Source organism: Cajanus cajan, chromosome 3 (genome assembly GCF_000230855.2).
Source record: "Cajanus cajan strain Asha chromosome 3, NIPB_CcT2T_4, whole genome shotgun sequence".
Taxonomy (NCBI): Eukaryota; Viridiplantae; Streptophyta; class Magnoliopsida; order Fabales; family Fabaceae; genus Cajanus; species Cajanus cajan.
The window spans coordinates 79,883,461-79,896,003 of NC_138519.1; the positions used below are offsets into that span (position 1 = coordinate 79,883,461).

Here is a 12,543-nt window from a genome sequence, read left to right on the forward strand (position 1 = left end):
AATTTGGTGCGTTATATTTGGTTTGTTTCGCACCTGCGATCCCCGCAGATTCCTTACCCAACAACCAGAAACGAACCTTTCATATTTGGCTTGGTTCGGCTCTCTTTAATCAAAAGTTCAGTCAGTAGACACACGATAACATAATACTTAAAAAGTGATTTCTCTTCTTATTATACTCGAAACTTTTCTTTTTCGAACATAAATGTTGTTATATTCCCGATTACTTCTTCATTGTCTGTCCTTTTCCTTTTCAATCTAATACCCAAGACTGCATCAGAATCGAAGGCTGCAATTTTGGGGTTGACCATCACATTATTCACGTTCTAATCCTCTTCTGTTTTCCAGTTTCCAATCACTATGCAAAGAGAAGAGGTAACTGCACCGTTTTCCTTCACAATCAACTGAATGATCAGACTTTTTCTCGTAATTTGAGAACATACCTCATATTTTTTACCTTCTCTTTAAGAGGCAAATTAAACAATATAATCAATAGTCAATTTTTTAATCATTTTCTGATTCATTTTACACGTGCATTTATTTTATCTCAAATTTTCAAATGCATTTAAACTCCACTCTATCTTTGCACTTTTATAGAGCCAAATCCTGCCTGTTCTGTGCATAGTAAAATTACAAGAAACCTAGCAACATGTAATTCATTAATGATTTGCACATTTTTCTTAGTACAAAAAAATAATCACTTTGTTTCCTGGAAGAAAAGTGGACGGGGATTGCTACATGTTAGAAAAGACAAAATTCACCTGGTGTCTCGGTAAAGAGAATATACTCAATAGGAACTCTGTTCATTAAAATGATAACCAACAATCCAATCCCATTCCCTTCAAGCCATTATCTCTGCTCTAAATTTCTATTTACTGCCCCTCCTACCTCAGCTTGCATTAAAAGCAACCCACACTCCGACGTTTGTTTACCCTGGAGATAGATAGAATTCATAACTTAGATCGCATATTTCTCCCAAACGCAACTCGAGTAAAGTCCCAATGTCATCGATAAAATTGCTGTAATCAGGCTCTACACATGCAAGGAGTCAGAGGGTTCTCCCAGAGGTCATAGTTAGGGAAAGTCTCTTCTGGCAATCCCGTCCGTGTCTGGTGCGTAACAACAACATCTTCTACAAAAGTAGCCCAACCCATGTATGGATCCCCAAAAGACTTGGACATTAGCCCTTTGTCAGGCTTAATTGATTTTAGACGGTGACCCATGTATCTACGAGCCCCAATGATCAGCTTAGCAAAGTTGCCTCCATGGGTCATCACAAATACATCTGATTTCAAGCACACCAAGAAGTCAAGAGCTGCTAGGCTCGTCACATGCTTTCTGAAACCATCTAACTCCTCTTTAGTTGCCAACTCCTCCTTGGTAACCTGTTATCAAATGGGGAAAAAGATTAATCACATTGCATAAGAATCAAATCATCAATTCATACATGAATAGTGACATTGGAGGAATAAACTTAATACATTTACTTAATTGTAATGGATAAATAAATTTATATATAAATATATATATAGAGAGAGAGAGAGGGAGAGAGAGAAAGAGAAAAAACATTGCATCATAGCCTGAATGCTTGATAGCCTCAATTGACATTAGAATTTCATGTTATGAAATCACTTGATTTAGTTCATCAAAAACAAAAAGAAAGAGAAAGCTTCAAAATCTCTAGGACTTCACGGAAGCATCATGCAGATTTTTTATAATTCATGTGGTCGTAAAGAGGCCATACCAGATTAGGGAACATATTCCTTAGCGGAGCCATCCTGTTCTGTCCACCATACACCTGTCCGGAAGCTACGTAAATTTGAGTTTCTTTTGGATAGCCCATGGCACGAAGAATAACAGCCACTTCTCCAGGCTCTAGAGGACATCTTCCTTCCTTTCGCTTCTGCAGAGCTAATTGCCACAGATGGGAACCATTCTGCATTTTCAACAAATACAATGTGACCAAAATGCTCCAATAGAAAGTTCTTGGTGTTCATATTGATTTCTAATAAAAAAAAGTAATATGGTCACCTTGTACCGTCGAGGCCATTCCTTTTTTCTATACTCAGCCATTTTAGCCTTCTCCTCTCTTGTCCCCACAAAATCACAGAATGATAGTCCCACCATTCCTTTCTCAAATCTAAGATGCAGAGCCCTGTTTACAGTATAATTCTTAAATCACTGACAGTGGAAAAAAAACACCCAAACTCAGCTACAGCAAGATCTTGATCACAAATGTCACATACATATAAGGATTAGAACTGCCTGTTCGATTTCTCATCCTTGATGCTAGTGAATCAGCCATCTCTTCTATATCAGGAAGAAATTTCAGAGCATGATAATTGACTCTACATCTCAACTTGTTGATTTCAGGTGGAACGTTGTCATATCTGAAACAACCAAGACATTGTGACAACATCAATTACATATTAGAAACTGGCATCTAGCATATATATCATCCATGGCCTACCCCAGCCTGTCAACAAACGGTTTCAGAGCCATAATCTTCTTCTCCTTGATTCGGGGCAGAACATTGTCAATATAAAATTGTGCCGGTGCATATTTTGGAATGTTTTTTACAGTCCGCCTGAAAGACAATATATTTTTGCTTTGTTAGTCAAGCCAAGTGTATCCAATCACAAAAGGCATCAATAACAAAAAACAACTATTGGAAACATCTTGGTTGACATTGTTGGTAACAATATCCTAAAGCTAAGAGAAACATGTAAGAAGTTTGATGTTTGAAAGACAGAAATATAGACAGAACATTCTGTTTTTGTCTTCTCTGGCAATAAGCAATCCACCTACCGAACAAAAAATAATCATCACCAATTTAGGACATGTTTACTTAACAAGCAATTTAATTTCATAATAATCATGGTATTCGGTCATAAAACCCGGGACTTCCATCAAAACCAAAAGCCAGTAAGTCTATGGGTGAAACAGAAAACCAACAAAAAAGCTATCTATAACTTATGGTCAAAAGGCAAGTAGTCAGTAAATCTTGATATATGTATCCAGGAATCTCAAACATTAAATTCATAATTATCATGCTATCTGGTCACAAAACCCAGCACTTCAATCAAACATGACGTCAATCAGTGAAAAAATAAATAAAAAAGATACTGGTTGAGGACATATTATTCCATATCTAAATTTTAAGGGGGGATAGATATATTTTTCCATCTCTCATACCAGCTTGGGATATTTCAACAGATTAATTAATAAAATCACAAGAATCTATCAAACCTTATGCTAGTAAATAGCTCTGATTTATCAGTAAACCATTCTGGGATATCACGGACAATACGAACATCATATTTCAGGTAGTCAATGAAGTGATCCACATCAAAAATGTCTTCAAATTTCCTGATATCATGAAATGCTTCACCATGGTCAGCAAGGAGGACTATCATTGAAATCTACCAGACAAGGCAAGAAAACTAATAGGAGAAAAGAGGAAAGTACAGCTGGGGGAGTGATAAAAGACATGAGAGAGTAAAAATTCAAGAACTATCGACTTAATTGATTAAAGAAAAATATATTGATGATTTGATGTTGTACATATGCTTAGCAAAATGGTGGTAGTAATTAAAATTAAAGAGTTTAATTAGGAATTTGGTCCCTGTAGCTGAAAACTTTTTTAGTTTTAGTCCCTACATGAAAAAATCTGTTTTGGTTCTTATACAAAAAATCATTTACACATTGGTTCATGCCATTTGTACCAGTTATCAGTGTTAGTGAGATGCTAAGTTGTCTAACAGTATCCCTCTGGCAATTAAAGTTGACAGCAAAGAATAACATCAATGAGTCAGTTTCTTCTTCAACCTTAAATTAATCCATGAAAAACTTTTCTCCAACAAATGCGTGATTTTTCTGCATCCACCACACCCATCAAATACTATCCCAATCCATAACCAAGAAAAATAGCAAGCCATTCATCAACCAAAGTTCTCCAAATCATGACCGATACCCACAAACATCTTAAATTAGACCAATACCATCCCAAACATCACACAGAAAACTTCTGCAATTCACTGCTTAACCAAACTCCTAAACACCTCTATGATACTTTTCTCCACAACTCCTACAAACAAAGAAAAACAACAACAATCCAAAGCCCATAACCCAGAAAATAGCAATTTTTTCCTCTTAGCAATTCTCAAACTAATAATTATAATAATAACCTCCATCTCTGCCCTTGAACAAAAGCCACATTTCACCATTTTCCCAATAAGAGCAACACATCAAATGACCCTAAATCACCTGCAAACTGCCGGATTAGTAGCATCTACCCCACAGTCAGAGTCTCCAAATTACCCAACCATAAACAGTCACTGAGGCAGCTAATCTTCATTGCTATTACATTATTGACAATCACACTGCCTCGGTGCTTCTATACTCCTTTAAGACCCAATACAGAGACACACTGCCATAGTTTGCATCCTTGAGCCATAAAACCAATAGTAGGATGCCAGGGTTGGATTGATTTGGTTTGGTTTGTGACAGTGTGGTTCTACAATTTGGAACGAAGGTTATTAAGTTCATAAAAGAAGTTTTGTTGCTAGAACTTTAAGTGTGGAAGATTGTTTTGCTTACAAGAACACACCAACTTTACTCTTGATTAGATTTTAATGGATTAGGGATTTGAATTTGAAGAAGAAGCTGACTCATTAACTACGCCTTTTCCTTTCTGTCGAATGTAATTTTCAATTTCATGCAAGAACATCATTAGACAACTCGACATCCCACTAAAACCATGATAACAGAAATACAGAGCAGGGACAAATACAAAAATGATTTTTCATGAGAATCAAATTGTAGAGTTTTATCACGCAAGGATTAAAAAAAAAGTGTTAACTGTAGGGGCTAGGGACCATCTTACTAATTTAACTTATCCAAACAACATAACAAAATGGATGAGATCTTACGTTTGGTCCTTCCAAATCTGGTCCTGCTTCAAAACAGGCAAAATAAGAGTGGCATTCATTATTTTTGCCACAGCCACTGCATTGCATATCTGCATTAGGAAAGGTGTGCAAAAGTGAATCATTTGAAAAATAAATATTATATAATAATCCTATGAAACTTTCTATAGATTATCATATAATACCCATTTCAATGTACAATACAGGACAGTAAAAATCACTACCATGGATCAATTGCAACATTGAATTTGCATCAAAATCAATTTTAAACATTAATTCTAGTAGCATTGCTATTTGCTAGTGCACCAAATTGGAAGTAGTATATAGTACAGTATTCAGACAGCAGTTTAACAGTAACATCAGTCTCCTTAGTTGATTCTATCTAAAAAGTGCATCATAAAATTTAAGTGCAGAAAATGCTCTTCTCGGTTTATTATTTTTCTTTTAATTTACATTAGGCAGTTCGAGGAACATTATCTTCACATATTTTACAATAGGAAGGAAATTCTCCAACTAAAATGCAGCAGTCTACAAGAGAATGATGGAAATACGAGAGAAAACAAACAAACAGTAAAATGTCAAATTTAAGGTAAATTCCAGAAAAAGAACAGTCTTAACTAGAGAATATCACAAATGAAAGAACATAACTCATACCGCAATTCTTTGCTGATTTAAACCACCTTCAGCATGGATGAATATATAGCCATTTGTTTCATTTTCAGGGGGAAGTTCTACAAGGAGGTACAAAAAGTACTATCAATAATAGCAGTAGAACTAGAAACAACATGCACGGCACTAATACGAATATACTCCTCGATAACATATATGAGATGAATGAAGAATATTACACCAAGAAAGAAATGAAAAAAAATAATTTCTAGATCGCTTTACAGAACTCCCTTGTTAAAACTAAAAAGATTCAAACTTAGTGAAGGGAGAAGCCGAGGTGATAAGAAAGTTAGAGTTCATTCAGTCCATTATCAAGAACTGAGTTGCAGTGCCAGTGATAACTAAATAGTATCATCAAACAGTCTTGAGATACCAATTACAACTGATCTTGGTTGATACTACTCACAAATGCAAAATATGTTAAATTATCATTTGTCATAATTTCTGGATGAAGATATTCTTAGTATATTTGTTAATACCATGTTTCGGCATGGCTTGCAATGCTGATGAGATGTTAAATATGTAAATATACTAAGAAACGGGAGAGGAAAAGAAAAGGAACCTGTTATATCACCATCCCGGCGCTCAGCACAGGGCTTCCAAGATGTTGTGGATGAAAAAGGATTTTCCCAAAGTGATGGAGACTCTTTAACCTAAAAATACCACGAAAGAGACCATGTGAATGAGAAAATAACACCAGTGGCATTGAATAATACAGAAAGAGGAAATGAAGCACCAAAACTTACATGTGGGCAGTGAAGAACAATCCCATCCTTTTTACACAAGTAAGGCGCATTCTACAATATAAATTGAACAGGAATTCAATTATGGGAACCAGCTAAAACAAAGGAGTAAGTAATACATATGACAGCATCAGCTGAACTGTTTCTTTCAAATATAACCAAAATTCCATAAATTACTAATGCAGCTACTCATCACTTAAGTTACACAATAGCCGAACATTACCAAATCAAAACACAAGAAATCAATTCCAAATACAAATTCCACCATAATTTAATTTGATTCGAGATAAACAAAATAACACCACGCATTACACGTGAGGAGTCTCGTTTTCCACGTGGCGAGAGGCGAATAACGATGCGTTAGTAGCGAATCTCAAAATGCAGGCAGAGAGCACTCACGAGTTTATGGAAGATTGTGAAGACGGAGAACAAACCGACGAGAATAAGAAGGAAGGTGAAACAGAGAGAGATCCTGGAGTAGTGAGGGGAAACCCTAGGGTCGTCGGTGAAGAAGGAGCAGAGGTGGCGGTCGCGGTCCTTGGAGGAGTGGCGATCGTGCTCGTCGTCGTCGTGGGCGAGGTGGCTGTCGGGAATGAGAGGGGAGGAATCGGCGACGGCAGCGCCGGCGGCGTCGCGCTTCATCGGAGAGGATGAGGCGCGGCTGCCGAGGGAGGAGGAGTGGCGGAGCTCCGCCATGCTCCGATTCGCGATGGAGTTTTCTCGCTCTATTTTCTCTTTTCGCGTTTTCTCTTTCTATCACTAAAAAAAAAACTAAGAAGCAGTGACGATTACTGCTTGGCTTAGCACAGGAGAAAGCAACGTTTTCTTGTTGTGGGCGAGTCCCATGTGAACTCAGATCCACTTGTTTGCGCGATTCTTTATATTCTTTTCCACAAGGAGCAACACACTGCATTATTGAAATGTAATGTTATCGTGTTTTTTAGGCTTCGGTTCTGTGATGTAATTCCACTCGCTTCGTGAGGGCATGATCGTCATTTCACTACTGACACTCCTCTCTCTTCCCTGGGCCTGCAGGTGGAGCCTTGTTGTTTACTCTTTTTTTTTTTTTTTTTTTATTTTAAGAATTGATTGAGTGTGAATAAAATATTTTTATATTTTAGGAACTATAAATATAATCAATTATTATTTTTATAATATTTTATTACTTATTTTATCATCTGTAATAATTTTATTTAACTCCAACAATGTTATTTATAGTAGATAATATATAATATATATTGTGGCTTGAGAGAAGGAATAATTAATTAATTATAACCATCAAACCTCGTAACTCTTGATATTGCTAAAAAAACTATGGACAAAAAAATTGAGCAAAGTGCATGTATTTAAGTCCCAATAGAGGTTATTGTTGTTGAACTCCAGTATAACTCTTGCACAGCCTAATGAAAAAGTTAGACAGACTCACAACATCATCCCCTATAGCAAAACATAGATTAAATGAAGAAAAATTAGTTGCCTTGAAATGAGTCGTTGTACTCTTGTTGGTTTATGAACGTATTGGAAATGAATAACAAACTCTTAAGCATGTACAAATTGTATTTTTTTATTTATTATTTATTTAGAACTATAAATTGTATCTCAATAAGTTCAAGATTTTTTTTTTGAAAGATAAGTTAAACAAGATTATAAGGGACATAACACTCTTATATAATTCTAAGAGAAGTTTTGCTTTATCAAATATTCTTTACATGATATAAAATATTCTTGTTAAATTTATGCAAATGATATTCAATAGATTAGATTGAAACTTTTATTCATTAAGAGTCAATTAATTGAATACTCGTTCGATTTAAAACTCTTGCATGTAATAAGTTTAAGATAATCTTCATCAAACATTTTGATTGGGACGATGATAAAAAAAAAAAAAAAAAAAAAAAAACTCTTTCACTAGAAAAATTAAATGCAAAATAATGATTTGTTAAGAAAGGAATAATAAACACTTACGAAAAGTGATTATGTTTATATGAAGAAGATGATCATTAAAGGAATGAAACATTTTTAGTTAACAAATTATGTACTATGATTCAATGATTCATTCGAAACAATCCAAGAACTCTCATATGATCCTTACATCAAACTATGTGAATGAGAACCAATTATGTTACATAGTTTTAGCTTTTGGGCTTTGGTTACAAGATTCCTCATAAAGTTAAAGTTTAAAGATGAAAAGTAAGTTAAGTGAGATCAAGTGAAATTTTATTGTTGTTACTTTCCCAATACAAAAGACTTATCATCTTAACCTAAAGGTTATTACTTTGATGTTGAGTAAGAGTGATACCTAAATTCTACAATGTTACTATTAATTTATAGTTACCAATGCAATGTCATAAGTTGTGAAAAATAAGAAAATTGAAAATTAAAATGTTGTCGAGTTGCTATGGAGTGATTAATATAAGAAGGATGTTTAAATGGAATATAGGATTTTATAAAATGTTGGTTTAGTTTGACAAACACAAACCAATTTGAATCAAATATTCTACAAAACAAAATGTTTAAAAAATTTTACTGTAATCAATAATAATTTTTGACAATGAAATAACAATAATTTTAACAATAATAATAATAACTACAAATATAATATGACATAATTGAAAAATAAACTTGTCTCTTAATTATGTAGTATTAATTCTCAAATCAAGTATTTTGAAAAAATGTTATAAGATATTAATTTTTTAAATAAATCTTAATATATTTCATACATTTGTAATAAAGGATATGACAGCTACAAACTTGATATAACATAAATGATAAATAAACTTGTCAATTAAGCAAGTGATTAAAAATATCACATACAATAAAAAAAAAAACTGTTAAAAATAGATAAATCTCTCAAATGAATCTTAATATATAAAAAATAACTATTAAAAGTATACCTTAAATACACTTAAAAAAGTTAAATGAGATAATACCAATTTATTGTAGTGACTATTATATTATTGGTATATTATTAGTAGACTTCTAATCACTTTTTTTTTCTCACATAATTAAATTCTCTAAAATGAAATTTTTTATCATTAAAACCCCATACTTTCTTATTCTCATTATTTAAATATTGACTTAAATATATTTTTAGATTTTAAAATTTGAAGTAATTTAAATTTCGATCTCTCAAATTTAAAATTAACATTTTAATTATTTGTAATATTAAAAAAATTATTTTAGTCTCGTAAATTATGAATAATATATTTGACAGTAATAAATTAAGATAATTATACAACATTGATTAAATTTAATATAATATTTTCACTAATAAAAATATTGAAAGGCGAATTCTGTATAACAATATAATAAAATTTGATCATAAGAATTAAAATATTTTTTTTTTCAAATTATAAAAAAATAATAATAATTTTAAACTTGAAGAAAAAAAAGTATCATAAATTTAAGAGATTAAAAATATATTTAATATTTTTTAAAAAATAACAATTACCGAAATTCATTGATAATACAATCCAAGTAGGAGATGTCTGTAGTCAAACCAGACCAAATTGAAATTCAACACGAGCAATTGTATTTGCTTGTTTAAAAAGAGAAGCTAATCTCGGAGTCTAATCTCATATATCTCTTATTTCTAATAAAAACTAACACTCTGTTTGGTTTCAGAAAACGTTTTTTTATTTTTTATTTTTTATTTTCAGGAAATAATTTTCATTTTCAAAATTTTAAATTTTTAAAAAATGTTTAATTTAATTATCTTCAATAAAAGTTAATAAAATGTCTTTGATACAAAATTTACAATAAAAAATTAAATAATAAATTTACATTATATATTAACAATAATATTAAAATTATTATATTGTTTATCTACAACTAATATCTAACTATATATACACATAAATTATTACAATAATGATCTATTTTACAAATGTTTTATTTAATCCACTTACATTTATTATTAGTTAAATATTCTTACATGAAAAACAAATGTCGCAATACGTAATCATTTTTTATATTTTTTATTCCAAAGTACCTATCTTTTATTTAACAAGTAGTAATTAAGTATCAAAATTAAATATTAAAATTAAATATTATCGCTATGCACTATTTTTATATTTACTTCAATATTTTTTAACCTTATCTTTTTTAAATATCATTTATATTAGTTTAATATTATTTTAAAATCTTGTCTCCTTTCATATATCGTTTTTATATTTATTTCATTTTTTAAAAAAATCATCGATAATTCAAATTAATTTATATCATGACACACAAAAAAATCATAAATCTAAAATATAATTTATATATTCAAATTATTTATTTATTAAAAATTTGAATATAATGTAAATAATAAAAATATTTATTTATATAAAATAAATAATAACTTTGTATATTGCACAAATTAAAATGTTAATAAATATAAATATAACTAAGATTATATTTTATTTTTCATAAATATATAATATTATTTATCTTAAAAACACAGAAAACAATTAATATTTAATCACACTAAATATTGAACATAACTAACAACTAATATTTAATTATAATAATTATATATAATTAAAATTCTAGAAAATAATTATAAAAATCAAAAAATATAAAATGTAAAAGAATACCTAATTAAAATTATAGAGAATAATTATGTAAAAATAAATCCAAATACATATCATAATTATGTAGTAAAATATAAAATGTAGAGGACAAGTAATTCAGTTATGTGTATTAGGTATCAGTCAAACAAATATATTCACTGAATTATGAGTGACATAGGATTCAAAGGGAGTTAGGCAATTTTTCTCTCATAATTACTATTGTACCATCCTCTTTTTAAGAATTTATTTTCAAAAATACAGAAAATCACAATTTTGCATTTTCAAATTTGAGTCTTTTTAGAAAAATATTTTCAAAGAAAATATTCTTTATAATTAGAATAAACATATTTTCATGTTTATTTTTCATTTTCTCTTAAAGTGAAAATAGAAAACAGCCAAACCAATTAGGTCTAAGATTTTATTGGACAAAAATGTCACATGAAAAAAAAATTCAAGTTCTACTGTTCCACTTCTCCCTTTATGATCATCCTCATCGAATGAACTTAAACCAAGGGCTTTTTGACCTCAGTAAATTAAAAAAAAGTTAAAAATACATGAAATAAATTAAAAAAAAAACTAATTACTGAAATAGGTAGTTTTGGACAAGTCAGCACATACGTGGCAGTGAAAACGCCTGGGGGTGGGCGTTTTTTAGAAAAAGCCTCCCCCCAGGCGCCTTCTATTGCTGATGTGGCACGGGCAGATTTGAACTGAAAACGCCTCCCCCAAGCGCCTTCTATTTTTAGAAAGAGCTTCCCTCAGACACTTTTTATATATGGAAAATTTGAAAAGAAAGAATCTGTGGGGTAGGCGTTTTCAAAGCCATCTCTCACTGAGAAACGTACTTAATTAAATTTTCTTTAAAATAAATATTTATGTTTAATAAGACTTTTCTAAAATATATTTTTCAATGATACTGTTTTAGAAAATTTATTTTCAAAAATAATAATTTATCTTTTTCTTTTTTATTTCAAAATTAAATTTCAATATTTTATTAAAAAAATTGTTAACAGTTAAAAACATACCTTGTATAAAAATATTATTATTTATTACAAATTAAAATATTTTATTTGTTTAAAAACATTTATTTATTATAAATTTTAATTATAATATAATTTATATAATACAAAATATTTATTTACTGATATTTTAGTTATATAAAATGAAGATTTATCTTATACACATCACGTATGAGAATAGTTGTAAAAAACACATTGAAAGTAGTTGTAAAAAAAAATGTTAAAATACAAGTTAACTTTTTTAGTAACTATGTTGTTAATACAAAATAATTGAGTCTTTTCTCTCAATAATATATTTTTTTTACACAAAACCTGAATTCTAAATTTAGAGAATTGAGTCATACACCACTCAGATATAATTTTATTTGAATTTATTTCACTAAATGAATTAGTACTTAAAACAATAGTGAATTATTATTTTTTAATTTTTTGATTTTAAATAATATTTTCTCAAAATTAGGACATGTTTTCTTGCTTTTAAAAATAAAGATTTACTCCTTTTATTTTCTATTATAAGTAAAAAAAAATGTCTTGAATATAAGCAAATCACAACTACTTGTATCTCTTTAAAAAAATTTAAAATATCATTTTTTTGCTTTTCAATTTTCTGATACTCATATTCTCTATTGGTTTG

The 12,543-nt window shown here is 30.2% G+C and overlaps 1 protein-coding gene across 1 annotated transcript; it reads right to left on the bottom strand.

Annotated features, from left to right (window-relative positions):
* Positions 1-627: 627 nt before the first annotated feature.
* Positions 628-7,239, bottom strand: LOC109797091 (O-fucosyltransferase family protein). The gene is made up of 11 exons (XM_020357009.3): positions 6,737-7,239; positions 6,341-6,391; positions 6,157-6,247; positions 5,580-5,656; positions 4,929-5,017; positions 3,247-3,366; positions 2,468-2,584; positions 2,244-2,387; positions 2,029-2,152; positions 1,742-1,933; positions 628-1,382 (listed from the first exon to the last, which is right to left on the bottom strand). The coding sequence occupies exons 1-11, from the start codon at positions 7,031-7,033 to the stop codon at positions 1,023-1,025; spliced, it is 1,662 nt and encodes a 553-aa protein (XP_020212598.1). The 5' UTR covers positions 7,034-7,239; the 3' UTR covers positions 628-1,022.
* Between the last annotated feature and the right edge of the window lie 5,304 nt (positions 7,240-12,543).